This window comes from Cherax quadricarinatus, unplaced genomic scaffold (assembly GCF_038502225.1).
Source record: "Cherax quadricarinatus isolate ZL_2023a unplaced genomic scaffold, ASM3850222v1 Contig4343, whole genome shotgun sequence".
Taxonomy (NCBI): Eukaryota; Metazoa; Arthropoda; class Malacostraca; order Decapoda; family Parastacidae; genus Cherax; species Cherax quadricarinatus.
The window spans coordinates 10046-32947 of NW_027199369.1; the positions used below are offsets into that span (position 1 = coordinate 10046).

General features: G+C 38.5%; 1 protein-coding gene across 1 annotated transcript; it reads left to right on the top strand.

Moving 5' to 3' along the window:
* Positions 1–10146: 10146 nt before the first annotated feature.
* LOC128692259 (uncharacterized) lies at positions 10147–18782 on the top strand (the record flags this gene model as incomplete). The annotated part of the gene is given in 5 exon segments (XM_070081811.1): positions 10147–10315; positions 14700–14822; positions 15485–15587; positions 17552–17655; positions 18655–18782. Coding segments are annotated over 5 exon segments (593 nt in total), but the record flags the coding sequence as incomplete, so codon positions are not given.
* Positions 18783–22902: the final 4120 nt, after the last annotated feature.

Below are 22902 nucleotides of genomic sequence, written 5' to 3' on the forward strand. Positions count from 1 at the left end.
CTGTTATTCCTTTAGCACGCATTTTGTGCGCTTTTACGCCATGGTCACACTTGTCGAAGGTTTTTGCAAAGTCTGTATATATTACATCTGCATTCTTTTTGCCTTCTAGTGCATTTAGGACCTTGTCGTAGTGATCCAATAGTTGAGACAGACAGGAGCGACCTGTTCTAAACCCATGTTGCCCTGGGTTGTGTAACTGATGGGTTTCTAGATGGGTGGTGATCTTGCTTCTTAGGACCCTTTCAAAGATTTTTATGATATGGGATGTTAGTGCTATCGGTCTGTAGTTCTTTGCTGTTGCTTTACTGCCCCCTTTGTGGAGTGGGGCTATGTCTGTTGTTTTTAGTAACTGTGGGACGACCCCCGTGTCCATGCTTCCTCTCCATAGGATGGAAAAGGCTCGTGATAGGGGATTCTTGCAGTTCTTGATGAACACGGAGTTCCATGAGTCTGGCCCTGGGGCAGAGTGCATGGGCATATCATTTATCGCCTGTTCGAAGTCATTTGGCGTGGAAAAAAAAATTCTTCATAGTACAGTGAAGTGTTAGTCATTGTCTTCCATGGTGTGACGTTGTATGACCCTGGCGGTTTAGTGCTTAATTTTAATTATAATAATAGTCTTCTTTGGTGTAGATTGTGCATCTGATTCATATGGGGGTCAGTTGCAGGTTTTATGGAAGAAAGCCTGGAGGACTTCCGTACAAGTGTTGTTTGTTTGATTACCTGAACATTTTAACTCAAATTACTGTATATTTCTTTCATGAGTATCAAGTGATTTAGATATCACATTGCAGGGATTATGGAAGAAGTGAATGTGTAGAGATATATGGGAGTTTACTTGCCAGCAGCTGGGTTTATGAAGGATGAAGTTAATCATAGAATTGATGCAAGGGAAAAAAGTGAGTGGTGCTTTGAAATATCGGTGCAGACAAAATACGTTATCCATAGAGGCAAAGAAGGGAATATACAAGAGTATAGTGGTACCAACACTTATATGAGTGTGAAGCATGGGTTGTAAATGCTGCAGCAAGGATAAGGCTGGAGGTGTCGTGTCTAAGGGCAATGTTAGTTTAGTTTAATATGTTTATTATGCACCCCATACCCATCCTGTGGGGGGTAGTCAAAAGATTACAGAGGTACATAATTGGTCCAGGGACTGTCCCCCCAAAGTTTTGATAGCTGAGCAAGTTACAGAGGTAATGAACTCCAGGTAGGTCTGGTCACAATCATGACAAGTTACAAAGGTATTTACAGATTACAGAGGTACGTAATGGGTCCAGGGACTGGGCCCCCAAAGTTTTGATAGCTGAACTAGGTACAAAGGTAATATGTGTGGTGTAAATATGCAAAGAATTCGTAGTGTAGAAATTAGGAGGTGTGGAGTTACTAAAAGTATTAGTCAGGGCTGAAGAGGATTGTTGAAGTGGTTTGGTCATTTAGAGAGAATAGAACAAAGTAGAATGACTTAGAGAGCATATAAATTTGTAGTGGAAGGAAGGCGGGGTAGGGGTCATCCTAGGAAAGGTTGGAGGGAGGGGGTAAAGGAGGTTTTGTGGGTGAGGGGCTTGGACTTCCAGCAAGCGTGCGTGTGTTAGATAGGAATGAATGGAGGCCAATGGTTTTTGGGACCTGCCAAGCTGTTTGAGTGTGAGCAAGGTAATAATTTGTGAAGGGATTCGAGGAAACCAGTTAGCCGGACTTGAGTCCTGGCTGTTTGGAGTGACGTCTAAACTTATATTTAAACGCCCCTGCGAAGACAGTGATTATGCATGAATGATAATGAAAATGTTTTGAACGATGATGAAAGTTTTTTTCTTTCTTTTTGGGTCACCCTGCCTTACTTGAGTCATCGATGATTACCGTATTCATTGATTACACTGGTCAACAACCAAAAATGCTTCCGAGAGCAGCAATTTCCAACTAATTTTAGGTCTGATAATGAATATCATGCTTAAAATTGTTTGTTAGTTCTACTTTTCAATATACACCTACGTATTACAACAGGTTCCAACAGGCTTGTGGCAGTGTGTTTCTTACAACACTCAGTCTTACTGCCCATCAGTAATTATAATTACTGACGACACGATCACTGAGAAAGGGGCAGCGAAGATACTATTTATTAGGTTTATAATGATAACAAAGACACTGAAGAACCTTCAGTGAGAAAAGATTCACTTGGAAACTATGATTCTTGAAACGTTCAAATTTTCGAATTAAAACATTTTCAAGCTTGTGGAAAATTGCATTTATCTGAATGTAACTCATTATGTACATAACAGTAAATGATAACAAAGATAATTATTATTTATCAGAGTTACATAGACAAGTAGGAATTTGGGACACCTAGGTCGCAAAAATGTCCCCCTTCGATACCTACCACTGTCATATCCACAAGTTGCTCTAGACCTATTAATTAAATGAAATATACATACACCAGGAATACTGGTAAATATATAAATTTGTGGACTGTATATTAAAAATAATAAATGGTTATATATATACACAATTACATAACAGAAGGAAAATATATCTTAATATCACTCACCAATTTGACTGGAGATTAATGTGTATCATACTCAGAAAACCTCACTCGAACTAAATCTATGAAAATAATGCTGGCCAGAATTACACACAAATCTAGAGAGCTTATCTGAGGTTCCTGGAGCTGTCTTGTCCAGTCGTCTGATATCTCAAGTTATGCAGGAATGCACATCCACCAATTTCGCCTCCTATCTGAGAGGTGTCAACACAATTTTAACCTCTAGAGCACGAAAAATTCTTCCCATTACACCAACGTTGTATCCAAATTCAAAACCAAGACGGCGAGTCTCGTCTGCGCAGACGCAGGCTTTCCGTTTTCTATGACAAATATTATTAAATACAGTATGGCCATCTATTTACATATAAACACTGAATTTCTGGAAAATATATACAGTATTTTCCACAAGGCTACACATTCTGTGCACATATACTTTGAGGTACATGTTCGAGAAACAAGTAGGTACATGTTTGAGAAAGAAGTAGGTACATGTTTGAGAAACAGAAGTAGGTACACGTTTGAGAAACATAAGTAGGTACATGTCTGAGAAACCGGTAAGTAGGTAAGTAAGTTTATTCAGGTATATACAAATACAGTTACACAGATTATCATACATAGCAGCATATGTGTAGAGAACCTGGGATAGCCCAAAAAAGTCAGACAGAGTGACTTATTTCCATTGGGGTCCTTTTACCTTATTATTATAATATAAAAATTATAATATCTTATTATTATTCTATAATGAAGATAACATCTAATTATCATACTACTAAGACTATCCACTACACGAGGGCCATTAAGACTATCTACAATACGAGGGTCATTACTAGGAATAAGGCAAAATTACACGTGTGTTAGCTAAAAAATAAAAAATCATTCCCCTCCTTTTCTGCAGCTACATTCATCAGACACCTTTTGGCACTCTTCTTGACTGGCTTTGACATGTGCGGGCAGTCTGTTCCATTCCTTTATTGCTGTACAATAAAAGGTGTTTGAAGCCTGGCCACTGCAAAGTTGTGCTCTCTACCCCTGGTACTATGATTGCTTTGGTTCCCAACCTCGACAGAATTGGCAGCAAGATATTCTGGACACTGTTTGTGAGCAATTTTATAAACATGATTTAACTTCATTTGTTTTACTCTCTTCAACATTCAGCATATCCAACTGCTGTAATTCATTCTGGCCTACATTGCTCTCTTGGACCCAGGCCCAAGATGAATCTTACAATTTTGTTCTGGGTGATTTGCAGTCTATCTTTCAGTTTTTTTTTGTTAAGGCAGAGTACCATGAAGAGCAAGCGTAATCCATATGACATTGTATAAGGGCTAGACATAGGGTCCTGCGAGCCTCAGTAGGTAGACATTGTGCTTGTCTATAGAGGAACTTCAATCTGGCATTCGCTTTCTTTACTACATTGTTCCCTATCAATTCTCCTGACATGCATGGGTCAAAGGGGATTCCCAGATATTTTACTGAGGAAACCGAAGTGATGGGCTCCCCATTACACTGGACATTAAAATTATTTGACCTTCTCAGTTTGTTTCATGCCAAAGAGAATGGCTTCAGTTTTCCCGAGGTGTAATGATAGTTTGTTGTCTACTAACCATTTGTTGCAGGACTCCAGTTACAGTGTTAATACATTAGCTATATCTTGTGGGTCTTTACCTGACACTAACAGAGCACTGTCATCTGCATACAGTAGAGTTTGCACTTGACACTGATAGGTATGTTATTAACATTGCATAAGAATAATAAGGGACCCAGAATACTACCTTGGGGAACTCCACATGCTATCGGCAGGGGTTCTGATTCCGTTTTGTTGATTTTGACAATTTGTCTCCTGTTGCTAAGGTAGGACTTAAACCAGTCTACAGAACCTATACCGATAGCTTGAAGTTTCTTACATAATATATTGTGGTTGACAGTATCGAAGGCCTTTTGCATGTCTAAGGTACACATTTGAGAAAGCGATAAGTAGGTACACGTTGGAGAAACCGATAAGTAGGTACACGTTTGAGAAATGAGAAACTAAGTAGGTTTCTCAAACCTCTACAGATGGCAGCAAGGAAATGAGTGAGCTGCTCAAGTCCCAATATGACTCAGTTTTTAGCGAGCCGCTAACCAGACCTAAGAGTCGAAGACCTAAATGAATATTTTATAAGCGAGACTCAGAATTTGGTCGATTCAAACCTATATGATATTACCCTAACACCAAGTGACTTCGAAAAGGCGATAAATGACATGCCCATGCACTCTGCCCCAGGTCCGAACTCGTGGAACTCCGTGTTCATCAAGTACTACAAGAAACCCCTAACATGTGCTTTTAACATTCTATGGAGAGGGAGCATGGACACAGGGGTCATCCCACTGTCACTAAAAATATCAGACATAACTCCACTCCGCAAAGGGGGCAGTACTGCAATAGCAAAGAATTACAGACTGATAGCACTAACATCCTATATGATAAAAATCTTTGAAAGGTTTCTTGTCGGTTTAGCACTTTCTTTGATTATAATAATTTGAAAGGTTTCTAAGAAGCTAGATCGCCACTCATCTAGATACCAATCAGTTACAGAACCCAAGACAACATGGGTGTGGGAAATTACCTGTATGAGATCTACAGGGTATTACCTGAATCATTACATGCAAGTAATCTGGGCAATGATAGGGGCTTTCTTTGCACTTAGCAAATCAATATTGTAATTACACACTCTAAACTATGCAAGGGAATAAAATCCTTAGTCATAGTAGGTCGCAGAACTGTCACTCCTTCGATGCCACTACATCACCACTCACAAAAAGCTAGGCCTGACATTAAATTAATAATTACAGCATTAAACATTAATACCAATAATAGTACATTATAAAATAATGTGGACTGTATATGATTTGCCTTGCTGGGTATACAGAATATAATTATTATACATAAATTATAATGGTGTTATTAGAAATTTGTATTACCACTTACCATATAATTACTGTAGATGGATCACACCACAACGCCTGCCTAATAGAATCCTACACTGGCCAGCGAGAACTCTAAATGGAAGCACTAATGGCACACTTCCCTGTGTGAGTGATGAAGTAGTCTTCTTATCTTCCGTCATCCACACATAATTCTGGAGGTCCTACAAATTTCCTGTCCCAATTCTTCAACAGAGGACATTAATGCGAGTTCCTATTACAAACTTAGGCCAAAACACCCCAGTATGGTCTCAGTGACGCCAGAGTATTCGCTGAATTTTCCACGACAACCAGTGCTAGGAAATTACAAATGGCGTCCCCCCCCCTCCATATCACTCCTCGGCCGCTGCACCTCCTTCACACAAATTTTTTCGAAGGGTCAAATCAGCATAATTTTAATACACGATTATCATATTCAAATTTACACATGCTGAATTTGGGAAAATTCAAAAATTTCCACAATGAGATTAGAACAGGTCGCTCCTGCCTGTCCCAACTACTGGACCACTATGAAAAGGTCCTGGTTACTCTAGAAGACAAACACAATGCAGGTGTAGTATACACAGACTTCGCAAAAGCTTTCGACAAGTGTGATCATGGTGTAATAGCGCACAAAATGCACGATAAAAGAATTACAGTAAAAGTTGGTAGATGGATCTATAATTTCCTAATAGAACACAAAGAGTAGTAGTAAACAGAGTAAAGTCTGAGGCGGCTACTGTGAAAAGCTCTGTTTCACAAGGCACAGTACTCGCTCCCATCCTGTTCCTCATTCTCATATCTGACATAGACAGGGATGTAAGCCACAGCATCGTGTCTTCCTTTGCAGATGACACCTGAATTTGCATGACAGTGTCCTCCAATGAAGACACTGTAAGACTCCAGGCAGACATCAACCAAATCTTTAAATGGGCCACAGAAAACAATATGAAGTTCAATAGTGAGAAATTTTAATTGCTCAGATAAGAAAAACGTGAAGAAATTAAAACTATATCGGAGTGTATTACAAATTCCAACCACACAATAGAGCAAAAACTAATGTAAAATATCTGAGAGTGATAATGTCAGAGGATCTCACCTTCGTTGTACAAGAATGGTATACAGTACCGACAAATTGAAATTAAGACACATGTGAGCCATCCAATGGCTTTATCAATACAAATTCCGGGACATAATTTGAAGACAGTAGAACTATATACAGAAAATGAGGTAATCAGTCCCTCAGCCCTGGAGTTGGTGAGAAGAGCACCGTAGTTGTGAAGGTTCTGCATCAGAGGCAAGGAGCCTGACGCTTATATACTAACGTCAGGTCCTCTTTCCACCTGGAATTCCATGTCCTGGAATTTGTATTGATAAAGCCACTGGATGGCGAAACGTCTACAATAAAGTTACCCAGATGTTACACATGCATCTTAAATTTCATCTTGTCGGTATTGTATACCATTCTTGTACTTGTCAGACACTGCAACATCATGGAATCTTGAGTCTGAGGACATGTACATAAAATTCACGGCTACGACAACAACTACTACAACTAACCCATCTCTTCGGGTAGGATCTACTTCCACTGGGGACTCCCGCCTACCAGTGACTATGCCCTCGTCTGCTACACGTCCCCTTTCCACCTGACGTTAGTACATAAGCGCCAGGCTCCTTGCCTCTGATGCAGAACCTTCACAACTACGGTGCTCTTCGCACCAACTCCAAGGCTGAGGGACTGATTACCTCATCTTCTGTATATAGTTCTACTATCTTCAAATTATGTTCTAGAATTTGTATTGATAAAGCCACAGAGCGGCTAAAAGAGGCCAATATATCTGAAACGCGTAGGGAGTCACTGGTCAGAGAAATAGCAAACATCGAACTTAAGCTAAAGGAATCTTATAGGAGTCAGAAATCGCGAGAACTAAAAGCCATAAATGAAATCAAAAGAAACCCAAAGTATTTCTTTTCTTATGCCAAATCAAAGTCGAGAACAACATCCAGTATTGGGCCCCTACTTAAACAAGATGGGTCCTACACAGATGACAGCAAGGAAATGAGTGAGCTACTCAAGTCACACTATGACTCAGTTTTTAGCAAGCCGCTAACCAGACTGAGAGTCGAAGATCAAAATGATTTTTTTATGAGCCACAGAATTTGGTTAACACAAGCCTATCTGATATTATCCTGACCCCAAATGACTTCGAACAGGCGATAAATGACATGCCTATGCACTCTGCCCCAGGGCCAGACTCATGGAACTCCGTGTTCATCAAGAACTGCAAGAAGCCCCTATCACGAGCTTTTACCATCCTATGGAGAGGGAGCATGGACATGGGGGTCGTCCCACAGTTACTAAAAACACAGACATAGCCCCATTCCACAAAGCGGGAAGTAAAACAATAGCAAAGAACTACAGACCGATAGCACTAACATCCCATATCATAAAAATCTTTGAAAGCGTCCTAAGAAGCAAGATCGCCACCCATCTAGATCCACATCAATTACACAACCCAGGGCAACATGGGTTTAGAGCAGGTCGCTCCTGTCTGTCTCAGCTACTGGATCACTACGACAAGGTCCTAGATGCGCTAGAAGACAAAAAGAATGCAGATGTAATATATACAGACTTTGCAAAAGCCTTCGACAAGTGTGACCATGGCGTAATAGCGCACAAAATCCGTGCTAAAGGAATAACAGGAAAAGTTGGTAGATGGATCTATAATTTCCTCACAAACAGAACACAAAGAGTAGTAGTTAACAGAGTAAAGTCTGAGGCGGCTATGGTGAAAAGCTCTGTTCAACAAGGCACAGTACTCGCTCCCATCTTGTTTCTCATCCTCATATCTGACATAGACAAGGATGTCAGCCACAGCACCGTCTTCCTTTGCAGATGACACCTGAATCTGCATGACAGTGTCTTCCATTGCAGACACTGCACGGCTCCAGGCGGACATCAACCAAATCTTTCAGTGGGCTGCAGAAAACAATATGAAGTTCAACGATGAGAAATTTCAATTACTCCGATATGGTAAACATGAGGAAATTAAAACTTCATCAGAGTACAAAACAAATTCCTTCCACAAAATAGAGAGAAAAGCCAACGTCAAAGACCTGGGAGTGATCATGTCGGAGGATCTCACCTTCAAGGACCATAACATTGTGTCAATCGCATCTGCTAGAAAAATGACAGGATGGATAATGAGAACCTTCAAAACTAGGGATGCCAAGCCCATGATGAAACTCTTCAGGTCGCTTGTTCTATCTAGGCTGTAATATTGCTGCACACTAACAGCATCTTTCAAGGCAGGTGAAATTGCTGACCTAGAAAATGTACAGAGAACCTTCACGGCGCGCATAACAGAGATAAAACACCTCAATTACTAGGAGCGCTTGAAGTTCCTGAGCCTGTACTCCCTGGAACGCAGGCGGGAGAGATACATGATTATATACACCTGGAAAATCCTAGAGGGACTAGTACCGAACTTGCACACGAAAATCACTCACAACGAAATCAAAAGACTCGGCAGACGATGCAACATCCCCCAATGAAAAGCAGGGGTGTCACTAGCACGTTAAGAGACAATACAGTAAGTGTCAGGGGCCCGAGACTGTTCAACTGCCTCCCAGCATACATAAGGGGGATTACCAATAGACTCCTGGCTGTCTTCAAACAGGCACTGGACAGGCACCTAAAGTCGGTACCTGACCAGCCAGGTTGTGGCTCGTACGTTGGATTGCGTGCAGCCAGCAGTAACAGCCTGGTTGATCAGGCTTTGATCCACCAGGCCTGGTCACAGACCGGGTCTCGGGGGCGTTGACCCCCGGAACTCTCTCCAGGTTAAGATAAGATTTCGTTCGGATTTTTAACCCCGGAGGGTAACCCAAGAAAGTCAGTGCGTCATCGAGGACTGTCTTAACTTATTTCCATTGGGGTCCTTAATCTTGTCCCCCAGGATGCGACCCACACCAGTCGACTAACACCCAGGTACCTATTTGCTGCTAGGTGAACAGGACAACAGGTGTAAGGAAACGTGTCGAAATGTTTCCATCCGCCGGGAATCGAACCCGGGCCCTCCGTGTGTGAAGCGGGAGCTTTAGCCACCAGGCCACCGTAAACATGTTAGCTAAAAAAAATAAAATAATTCTCCATTTCTAGGAGTAAATTATCGCCGAATATAAGGATCTTTTTCCTTAGAATACATTGAGATTACATTGCATGATGTTACACATTGCATGGCTACAGGTTGGTTCAACTTTTAGAAAAACATTACATTATATAACAAGGAAAGTTTGTTATGCAAACAATTCCGACAGGAGGCATCATATCTCTATAATAGCAAACAGTAAGTTTACGAGTAATTAGGCACAGGTACACACTAAGCACTATTATAATAGTGTAAATTACCGGTAATCCCACAAGTCATACATAGGATAACCCCAAAAAGTCTGACATAGTGGCTAACTTCCATTGTGGTCTACCGACACGTTGTAGTTGATAAAGACACAAGCGGCAATTGGAAGCTTAATTCAAGTTTCCCATTGCTGCGTGTGTCTTTAATCAGTGATAATGGTTAAAAAAACAATCTTAAATGTGGCGGGTTATGTGGAGTTGGAGGGGTGGAAGGGACGGGGAGGGGGAGAGAGCGGGTCGTCCTGGAGGTTGCTAATAGAACGAGCAGCTGCACAACCAACATGGGTTCCCTCCTCGCAGAGTCCTCCTTCTGCCGCCTCTGCGCCACTGAGGCCGAAGAAGGCTTCACCATCTTCGACGACAGCGAGGAGAAGGGCGCCCTGGCCATCCTCATCAACAAATATCTGCCGATCAAGGTGAGAGCCGTGATGGCCGGGCCTCCGCCTCTCCTCCTCCCTCTAGGTTCTCGGTTGATCAACCAAGTCAGGGTCGGAGTCAAATCAGTCATTACTCTTTTATTAATTTAATTCATGGCCATTTGTGGAGCACCCGCCAGGTCGTCTGTGAGCCGCATTAATCTTAATCTTAATTATTTTATATTTGGGGGCGTTTTCCGTGGTATTTCCACCAACATTGAAGGTTTGAGTGTGAAAATGGCGACTGTTGTTATTGTCTTGCAAGTGTCTGCCTTTATATTGAAGCCATTTAATATTCAGCTTTAGTATTATTAATATCTAATAATAATAATAATAATAATAATAATAATAATAATAATAATACTATTATTAGTAGTAGTAGTAGTCGAATTATTGTTAGTAATAGTAATATTGTTAATTATAAGTATTAGTATTGTTAGAATTACTATTGTTATAAGTATTAGTATTAGAATTACTATTGTTATAAGTATTAGTATTATTAGAATTAGTTATTGTATTATTAGTATTAACATTAATATTAACATTATTAATAGTGCTATTAGTTATTTTATTATTAGTAGTAGTAATAGTAATATTACCGTTACCATCATTATTACTACTTGCGTTATTACTACGATTACTAGTAGTATTACTATTATTATTTTATTAATATTGTCGCATATTATTTTATTACCGTTATTACTATAAACATTGTTACAATTGTAACTGAGTATTATTATTATTATTATTATTATTATTATTATTATTATTATTCATTCTTTTATTCACTTTTATTATTAGTTATTTATATTATTAATTTACAGCAATATTACTATTATATTATTATTATTGATTTGTATGGATTGGTGAATACCGTACAATCATTGATGTATATAAAACCATTGATAAATGCTGTAAAATAATTTATAATCATTGATGAATGTTGTAGTATAGTTAATCATGAGTACAATAGGTAATGGTGCCCCGTGGCCTGGTGGCAAAAGCTCTCGCTTCACACGACGAGGTCCGGGTTTGATTCCCGGTGAGGGTAGAAACATTGGGCGTGTTTCCTTACACCAGTTGTCTATGTTAAATGGGTACCTGGGTGTTAGTCGACTGGTGTGGGTCGCATTATGGGACAAAACTGACCTGATTTGCCCAAAACTTTCTGCATAACATTTGGCTTTCTGTATGATAGTATGTCAGTGATGTCAGCTAGGCCTGTATACCTTGTACATGTACTTGTAGTAAATAAAGATATTATGAATGTTTTAGTCATTGATGAATTATAAGGTTATTTACGAATTCTGTAGCCATTGGTGATTGTACAGTCATTGGTGATTGTCGTACAGCCATTGGTGATTGTAGTCATTGGTGATTGTACAGTCATTGGTGATTGTACAGTCATTGGTGATTGTCGTACAGCCATTGATGATTGTAGTCATTGGTGATTGTACAGTCATTGGTGATTGTACAGTCATTGGTGATTGTACAGTCATTGGTGATTGTAGTCACTGGTGATTGTACAGTCATTGGTGATTGTCGTACAGTCATTGGTGACTTGTATGGTCATTGATGGTTGTTGTGCAGTCATTGGTGATTGTTGTACAGTTGGTGACTTGTAAAATCATTGATGATTGCAGTCATGGTGATTGTTGTACAGTTACTGGGCTGCTCTGTATGTCCCTTGTACGTTTAGCGCTTATTTTTTAGTATAATAATGTATACTCATTGGTAATTGTTATATAGTCATTGATAATGTGCAGTCATTGGTGATTGCTGTAGTCATTGATTGCTGTAGAGTCTTTTAAGATTGCTGTACAGTCATTGATGGCTACTGTACATTGATGATTGTTGTAGACATTGGTGATTATGCAGTCATTGATGATTGTTGTGCAGTCATTAATGATTGTTGTACAGTCATTGATGTGCAGTTATTGATTTGCAGTCATTGCTGAACATTGATTACTGTACAATGATTGCTGTATAGTCATTGATTGCTGTACATTGATAATTGTTGTACAGTAACTGACAATTGCTGTGCAGTCATTGATGACTGTTGTGCAGTCACTGATGACTTGTGCAGTCACTGATGACTGTTGTGCAGTCACTGATGACTGTTGTGCAGTCACTGATGACTGTTGTGCAGTCACTGATGACTGTTGTGCAGTCATTGTTGTAGTCATTGATGATTGTTGTACAGTAATGATTGTTGTGCAGTCATTGATGATTGTTAGTCACTGAAGATTGTTGTCATTGATGTGCATTCACTAATAATTGTTGTGTACTCGTCAGTGATTGCTGTGCTATCACAGAGGGTTGGTCAAAATTCGAAATGGACGAAAACCAAAGTAATATCTCCCATAAGAAATAGTGTAAATCCAATTAATCTGTTCCTGATACCCAAAAATATTAACAAAAAATACATTTTATAGAGAATAGCCATAGAAATAAATATAAATGACTCATTTTAATGGATAAATGAACATTTAAATCTCTATTACATACCTTTATTGGCGTATGGAAGAAGGCGGGGAGGGGAGAGGGAGGAGAGGTTATTATTTGGAAGGGGAATCCCCTCCATAAGGACTAAGTATCAAAGCCCTATCTAGAGTTACTTCCCTTCTTTGTCTTTTATTGGCACTAGGACCAGCTTGAGTCACTGGACCCCTGTCACACAAAAAAATCTCGCCTTCTTTACCAAAGGGCTGGCACTAGGAACTTTCCTTTGTCCCCATGGTGGCTTATTTCACAGTTACATTCAATAGACAAGCACAAAAAACAATGGTTTATTACGAAATGTTTCAGATGAACACGCAGAGTATTGCTCACAGAACAAGTGACAGGCAGACTGAGTCATGTACATGTGAGCGGCCGTGTCCCGGGTGGGCAGATGCATCTGATACAGATAATTTCCAAGGGGAGGTACGAAACCCGGGGTAAAATTACGCCCAAAAAAGCGGTCAAAATCTAATTTGTATGATATCCACACTGGATGAAACCCAGGGTTCCACTGTATACATATGTATTAAGTATGGTACATGCAATGACTTAAAATTTATTCTCTTTATTGTAAATTTGCTATATATATATTTGCATAACAGTAGGAGAAATTTCCATACAAGCATACATACAAGGACCCCAATGGGAATAAGTCACTTTGTCTTAATTTTTTGGGGGTTATCCTATATAATCTACACATATGCTGCTATATATGATAATTTATGTAACTGTATTTGTGTACCTGTACCTGAATAAACTTGCATCATTTTAAAGTTTTTTCACTGGTATTCACCATGGCTCTTCCGTACCTGTGTCCAGCAGTAGTCAGTCATCATAGTGGTCATCAGATTTCCCTCGTATTTCTTCTCCATGACAGCTGTACCTTGGTGAAATCATTCCCCATTGGGTTCTGTTTCTCAGAAGCTTTACGTGCTGGAACAAAACTAAGTTCAAATTTGAATTCAGTTTTGCAAAATTAGTTAGAAATATTTTTAAATGTGATTTGAAACCTTTGTTGGTCAGTGTCTTTTTCATCATTGATGATTGATTGTTATTATAGCCAAAGCTATACAACACCAGACTTCTGCACAGTTAAGTAGTAAGATGTACATTTATAGATGGGGTTGTAAGAGAAGTGAATGTTTGTCAGTTGGGAAAAGGTGTTGGATAGAAAGACAAAAAAGACAAAGGAGTTGTGACAGGTCCTTTTTTTGCTGATGACACTGTTTTTGGGAAATACCGAAGAGAAGTTGCATATGTTAGTAGTGTTGCTGTTTGACAATTAGCTCTTTATTTTGATTATACATAATAATAATAATGTTTGACAAGTCATCATGGACTAGATTATGTATTGCCTCTGTTGAAGGGCAGCCCAAGAACTAGCATTACCTCTGTGTAACCCTGTAGAGAAATAAATGATGAATTAGGACAAACTATGCCTATACTACAGTGGAGTCCCCCTGTATCCACGAATATCTGAAACTGTGGATAGTAGCGAACCCTATTTATAAGTAATTTTTTCCATTGCATGTGTACATACCTATGATAAAGTGTAATTAATAATTTATGCAGAATAAGTGGAGAATTATGAATTTTTCATTGATGGGAAGCACTTCATGGTTTCTCTTAGGCTTTGAATTGCAACCCTCACTACTTTTGTGCTTTGGTGTCATTATTAAGCAAAATTAAGAGTTATTTTTGGACCACAGTAAACCCTGGATAATTGAAGCAGCAGAAACTGAATCCGTGGGTACAGGGGTTCTACTGTATTTCAGTTCTGCATTGGCTTAAGAATTTTTGGGTTCATTTATAATTACCCATTCTCACCTGTGCATTGATCTGGTATGAATTTACAAGTTAATCAGATAGCTTTAATCTTCAGGTTGTTGATGATGGGCAATTACCAGTACGCATCTGTGAACGATGTCACATCGGAGTGGCTGCTACTGTCGATCTCATCGATCGTATGGTGGAGGGACAGCAGCGACTGCGAGCACTGCTGCAGGTATCTGTTTTGTAAGCTTTTTATCCTTTGCTTTTACTCGTGTACATTTGAATCCCTAGAAAAGTTCTATGCTAAAATGAGGACTAAAAAGTTTGAGTAGTTATGAAATGAAGCTATAAACTGTACATAAATACAATGGGTGAATTCAAAATTAAATTGAAAATATTTTGTTCTTACCTACAGAAACAATCTGCATTAATATTTGAATGAGCTTATGAATATACAGTCTACCTGATTCTTATTAATCATTTTTTATTGTTATATTTTGCATTTTTTTTTATTGTAGAAAATTTCTGAAAAATTACTATTTATTATATTTAAATCTTAAATTGTATTGCATTATACAGGTATTGTAAACTGTCTGCAATGTTAATATGATTATGCTAGCACTAAGAATTTTTAATCTTATTTTTTATTGTGATATATTCATAAACTAGTTTTTTTTATTCAACAAACCAGCCATATCCCACCAAGGCAGGGTGACCTAAAAATAAAACTTAAGGTTTTCTTTTTAAATTTAGTAATTTATACAGGAGAAAGGGTTACTAGCCCCTTGCTCCCGGCATTTTAGTCACCTCATACAACATGCTTGGCTTACAGAGGAAGAATTCTTTTCCACTTCCCCATGAAGATCGTAAACCAATTATTACTATATAATTTAGTATTTTATATTACAGTCCAAGATGACAACAGACACCTTGCAAGCAGCTCTCATCAATATACAAGGGAAGTCTCCTGATATACCAATGGATGACTTGGCTAAAGGTAAGTGATTTAAATATTAAATTCTTTCCCTCTTGAGTTTTTTCTTTGCTTTTCTTCTTAAAATTAAGTATATTTTTTTATTACAACCTCACAAATTACATATTAAATCTGGAATAATTTCTGTATACAAATAACGTGCACATAGCAGAAAGAAACGTGAGATGATGTTTGGATTCGACCTGGACCATTGAGTAGTTAATGGTCCAAGTTGGACTAAAACATCATCATAAGTTTTTCTCTTATGTGCGGGTTATTTGTGTACTGTTCCAGTCATGGAATTGTGCCTTTTTGTTCTTTATTTTCTGTATATTCCAAAGCATTATGAAGTCAAGAGTGAGTGAAACCTGTAGAGTTTCAACATGGAAAGAGAAGTCGAGATTACTACCAGAATATCATCAGAAGCAAAAATGAACATGCCCAAGCATGGAGTCTATAAACAAGAGGCCAACAAATGCAAGGGAAGCTGCCAAGAACATGAAAGGCACAGCCTCAACTATTGCTTCACTCTATCTTGTGGAAGGAAAAACAGTGGTGTAAACCATAATGAATTGAAACTTTAAGAAAGACCATGGATAACAACAAAGGGTTCCCATGGAATGACAAACATTATCCATTTTGGAACAAGCAAAAGGGTCTTAGCAGCTCAAGGTGGCAGGTGTTAAGCTGCCCTTCCATGATCTCTTGATTACTTGCAGCCTACAACAGGGAGTTGCTGGCCAGATGCCCATGAAGAGGACTCCTCAATCAGCCCTTGAGCAGAATCAAGGGACCCAGGAAATGACATGCAGAGAAAGGCCTTTGCAGGACTGGGGCTTAGGAAGGTGTGGGAGCCTGAATATCTGCATAAAGCAGATAGATTCTTATAGTCCCAGTAGGCCAATAGAGGAAGGCTGGAGGTGGCAAGGATAACACATCATAACATCAGGCCAATTTGCACACCAGCTGCTTGTTGAACAGTTGAACTGCTAGCCAAAATGAAGTCTTAAGACTGCCAGAGGAGAGAGATCTAATGACACAACCTATGTCTTCTTCTCTGATCTCCTGACTTGCAACACTATAATAATGAGATTAAAAATCTACATCTGGATGATAGCAAATAATTCATGCTTCATATAGAAAAAACATTCTAATGTATATAGCTTTTGGGAATAAACTACGTATGTTCATAATCAGACAAAAAAAATAACAAATCTAAAGTAGAGAAAAAGGGATGAGAATAAGTTTCTAAGCCTACTCATAGATAGTAAATTAAAGTTTCATGCTCATATCTAGTTCATTAAAAAATGAGATAATTAAAAACTGTAGTTATATTTTCCAAAATTTGCCATGCTGACCTAAGAGATTACCTGGAAAAGGGTAATAAAACACAGGTTCACACTCGAAACAAATCTTGTACCTCTGATATTCTTCATGTTTAACTGAACCTTTATAGAAACTTGATTCCAATAAAGAGGTCAGAAATTGGGATAACTGGCCAGATGAATTAAAAAGGCATTACTTCTTAAAATTAAAAGAACATTTTGTGTGCTTAATGTATTTCTATAAAACAAATTTTAGTATTGTGTAACTCCTTAAATTACCATTATACTTTTAGATCTTTTTTTAATTTAGTCATATCTCCAGTTTTTGACTAAAATTTTCACTAAAATTTTTATTACATAGAATATTATATACAGTAATTTTACATACAATGCCCAATACATGTACATATATATATTTTATATGGTTATACTGTTAATATTAGTCCTAGCTTAGGACTGCCTAAAATGTTATGCAGAAGTATGATTTTTTCCTTGTAAGATTTATTAGTTACTGATATCTTATTGGTATAACTTTAATATACTTTCTTGGGAAATAAAAGTACTGAATCTTATTTTTGTAAACAGGGAGCCTTCATGTACATGTTACTAAGATGATACTTATTACTAATACTGCTTATTTATTTGGATTTAATACATTTTCAGGTAGCGAAGTATATAAAGTGTATGGTGAGAACCACCCTATGAGTATAGCTGTTGAAGGCCAACCCATCATCAAGAAGAAAAGAGGGAGGCCTAAAAAAGGAGAGGTAATTGGGTCTTAGTGAGCTAGATTTGGGAATACTGTGTTAAGTTTGGGTGAGGGATCCCAAGGAATCTAGAACCAAATTCTTATTTTACTGTGTAAAACAGGGTTTACTTATCACAGGTTCATAGTATGTGTTTTTTATTTGTAAGACTTCATCTCCTGCATTATTCGAACAGATTGGACATTAAAATAAACGGTATTATGAGCTGTGGGTACAGGTTACCTTTGCTTTATTTGGGTACACTTTATACAAATTCAGTATTTTGCAGCTTCCCACTTCCATTGTTAATTTTCTAAGTGCACTGTGCAGTTAGTGGGGTTCACAACAGTGTTGACAGTGGGCCCACAAAATGTGTTGAAGGTTATTGTATGGAATTAAGTGTTGATGGCTTGGAAGTGAGGTTGTAAAATCAGCTGAGACCTACCAATGGAAGCCTTGGAAAAAAGATTCCCATGGAGACCAAACATGGAAAACCTTGGTCTCCAAGGAAACCTCCAGGTAAACTCCAGGTAATTCAGCCATTGTATTTTTTTTTTTTTTAAATGATGATGCCCTTAAAGCTTAGTACACCTACTATGAACCTAATCTAGTGCATAATTTGAAGGCCACTTCTATAGCATATGCAAGAAAATTTGTAGGTAACACTAAAGGTATTATATTTTAGTATTATTCTACTTGTATTTTGAGGATTAAGTAAATTTTAGAAATATTACAATTACTGACTCATCTCTGAATTAAATGTGGAATATTCAGAGAACATAAACCCTTATACTGTCGAGATCTATGTGACAACCATTCAAAGGGTTAAGAAAGGCACCTAATAATTTCCCTCGAAAGTCTATATACCTTTGTGTCTTTTAATTACTGTATTGTCTTTCTCTGGTAAAGTCTTGTATTCTCGGTCACTTGCCTTGTATTTAAGTAACATTTGCTGGCTTTCAAAACTAATTTAGCTGATGAAATAATTTTCTCATAGTGACTATTGTACTTGCTTCCCAGAGACCTCCTAAACCAGCAATTGAAGAAGATGCAGCAACAGGCACAGTTAAAGTGGAATCACTACCTGATGAAGACCCAACAAAAGATGTCCCTAGAAGGTCAAACAGAAGATCCAGCTTGCCTACCAGGTTGGCCTCTTTCATCTCTCTTTATTATGTTGCTGTGCTCTGTATGAGATATATATACAGTGGACCCTCGAGTTTTGGCGGCATTGACTTTCGTGAAATCTGACTTTCAGCAAGATTTTTTGGCAAAATTTGGCCTTGCAGTTTGTGATTAGACTCATGATTCAGCGACCATCCGGTACCCGTCTGCCCGTCACCGCACACACAAAGCCAGTCTCCCACACCATTCACGCTCAGTGTGCCATTGTTTACCAACACGTGACCATCACCCCGCGGGTTCATACGTAATAATCCATTGTTTTTAGTGATTGCAACTGCTAAATAAGTCACCATGGGCCCAAGGAAAGCTAGTGCAAGCCCTTTGGTAAATAAAGTGAGGAACACAATTGAATTCAAGAAGGAAATTTTTGAAAAATATGAGAGTGGAGTGCGTGTTACAAAGCTTGCCTGGATGTATGGCAAACCCCATTCAACCATCACTTCTATCGTGGCGAAAGGAAAGGAAATAGTGTGCTGTTGTTGCAAAAGGGGTAGATATGCCGACAAAAAAGAGATCACAAATCCTCGAAGAAGTGGAGAGGTTATTGTTGGTGTGGATTACCGAAAAACAGTTAGCAGGAGATAGTGTTACGCAGTCAATAATATGTGAAAAGGCAAGGCAGTTTCATGATGATCTCATAAAGAAAATGCCTGCAACAAGTGGTGATGCTTGTGATTTTTAGGCCAGCAAAGGTTGGTTTGAGAGATTTAAGAAGCGTAGTGGCATTCACAGTGTGATAAGGCATGGTGAGGCTGCCAGTTCTGACAAAATTGCAGCTGAGAAGTTTGTACAGGAGTTTAAGGAGTGCGTAGACACTGGAGAATTCAAGCCCCAACAAGTGTTTAATTGTGACGAAACAGGCCTCTTTTGGAAGAAAATGCCAAAGAGGACCTACATCACGCAGGAGGAAACGGCACTCCCAGGACACAAGCCTATGAAGGATAGGCTTACTCTCATGTTTTGTAGTAATGCTAGTGGGGATTTTAAAGTGAAGCCTTTACTGGTGTATCACTCTGAAAATCCCAGAGTGTTCAAGGAAAACGGTGTCGCCAAGAGTAATTTGTGTGTGATGTGGAAGGCTAACAGTAAGGCAGGGGTCACAAGGGATATTTTCCTAGACTGGTTTAACCCTTTGATTGTTTCAGGCCCCTCTCTGAAACTGTCATTCTATGTCGCCAAATATTCGAAAACAAACAAAAATTATTTTTTCTTATGAAAATGTTAGGAATATTTTTCTGAGTGTTTTAAGCCTAAAAAAAATTTTTTGCCATCAGTACTTACCGAGATATAGAGCCGCAAAGTTTGCAGAAAGTGACGTGCGTATGACAACAGCGGCGACTGCCGCCCACCCGGTATTCTTTTATTTACTCTAATTCAAAGGTTTCTTGCATTTTTCAATATTTTTCTGTTCCAGGTAACTTATGTGGCCTGTGAGACCAATGTAAGGTGCATTGTTCAAATATACACTCATTGTTTACAACACAATAACAGAACAAACTTTATCACTATTAGTTTGTGTATAAAACTTAGTTTACACAAACAAACAATACAAAACAATGTTTATTACTATTGTTCCATAATATATATACATATGTACAGTCACTAAACACGTTCCTAGAACTGCTGCAACTTGTGGAACTCTTTGAAACATGGGTATATGCAGAGGGGCACTTGACACTCCTCACACATAAAACGAGTGTCTCTGCGTGTTTGTGGGCATTTTATGGTATGCATAAATACATAACACCTCTTCTGAGCATTTTTCTTGGCAGTAGTAGGAGGCAGTTGCACGGGGTAGTCATCACCAGGCCTGAAACGAGATGACGTGTGTTGGTAATTTTGTGGGCGCTGGTCTATTGCAGGTGTTGCTCCTTGGTACTTTGCAATTATTTGTCTTATTACTGACAAGCAAAATTCACCAAATTTTGGTGTTTTGTTGGTCTTCAACTTGTATATGTTATAAGCATTCAGCATAGAGATATCAACAAGATGGAAAAAAAGTTTTATATACCACTTATAACTCTTGTGTACACAGTCTGCAAACCCAATCTGCATGTCACATTTGTCCACTAAGCGCATATTGAGGTTGTAGTCCATGACAGCTGCAGGCTTTAGAATGGGTTCATTGGTCTCTCTGTTGTGCCTGCCACTGTGTACCATTTCGTTTCGGTGAACTGATGTCAATAATGTGACATCACGTTTGTCATGCCACCGAAATGCCATGATGTCATTGGCAGCAAAGGCTTGCACCTCACCTCTGCGAGTGCCAGCGTCGAACCTTGGCATATGTTTACGATTACAACGCACTGTGCCACACATGTCTGTCAAGTTCACTCGCAAGAAATCACTGAGTAAGGGGCTTGTTTACCAGTTATCAGTAAATAACATATGCCCCTTACCAAGATATGGTTCTGTCATTGTTCGAACCACATCACCAGAGATACCCAATAACTTCATGGTATCTCAAAGTATTACTGCCAGTGTACACAATGATATCCAAAACTAGACCACTTCTGCAATCACACAGTACAAATAGCTTTATACCAAAGCATTTCCTCTTGCTTGGTATATATTGCTTGAATGAGAGTCTTTGTGAAGGTTTACTCAGCCCTGTAACAACTTCAGACAGTATTACCAAAGCTGGCTCCTCCTCAGGAAAATTAATGTATAGAAAAAGAATAAAAACTGACAAACATAAACACTTTATTATTTAGAAAATATAAAATACTTAAATATGAAATATTGATCCTACATTAACCCTTTCAGGGTCCAAGGCCCAAATCTGGAGTCATGCACCAGTGTCCAAGAATTTTCAAAAAAGAAATTTGTTATTTTTTCTTATGAAATCATAGAGAATCTTTTTGTGAAGGTAATAAAACAAAAAGTACCAAATTTGGAAGAAAATTGACGAAATTATGCTCTCGCGAATTTTGATGTGTCAGCGATGTTTACGAATCGGCGATTTTGCCGACTTTGACTCCCATTTTAGGCCAATTACATTATTCCAATCAACCAAATTCTTAGTTATTTCACTAGTATTACTTCTATTCTATCGATTGAGCACAAGAAATCGCCAAGTCAACTGTTTCAACTACAAAATAAAGTGATCGGAAATTGTTAATTTGGCCAATTTAACACAAAGTTCAAAATATTCCAATTTCAAAATAGGGTTCAGAATAAACAGTGTAGGCATTCCTGGCACTAAACTAACATTTCCTCTGTTCATTAGTTATGTTTTGAGGCTTTACAAATAAATTCCATTTTGTTTTTTTATTCACATAATGAATTTTTATTCACACCAAAAAATAGAAGATTTACTGTTATGCAATACTGTAATAATTGTATAAATATCATCACCATATTTGTGAATGTATATTAGACCCACCAGCTGACGTGTATTAGACGTGTGAGGTCGTTTGTTTACTCTTGAATATCGGCAAAAATTTAACATTTCCGCTACTTTGAGCTCAGTTTCAAGCCATTTCCAGTGCTAAAACCAATGAAAATCATCTCTATTTTTGTAATATGTCTTCCATTCTATCAAATGAGACCAAGAAATCGCAAATACAACTATAAAAAACATATGAAAAAACACTGCAAAGTTGCTGTTTTAATCGAAAAATCATGATTTCAGTTTTTCTCTCTCATTATACACAGTGTGCTGCAGGATCTGTTTTATGTGGTGCACACATACCACATAGATGTATTCTCTCATATCTAGGCCCAAATGTACCACTCACAGTTTATCAGAGTAAGCTGAGCTCATGGCGTAGATCTACGGTTTGGACACTCACTGTAAAGCCGTAGATCTACGGGACGGACCCTGAAAGGGTTAAAGAAAATGAAAAATGAAAAAATATAAATGATAACTGAATTCAACGCTAATATAAAACTTGGGTGTCTGGTGTTGGTGACACTGCGTGTTGTTGAAATCGTAGCCGTTGCCGATGATGTGGGGGGGGGTCGCAGGTGTTGATGACAACCCACCGGCTCGTTCTTCACAGATTTTCTAGCCGTCAATAATCCGTCCAGATGACAGGAAAGCAGGTTTTTCCCACTGCAATGATGAGGGGTTATATCCTG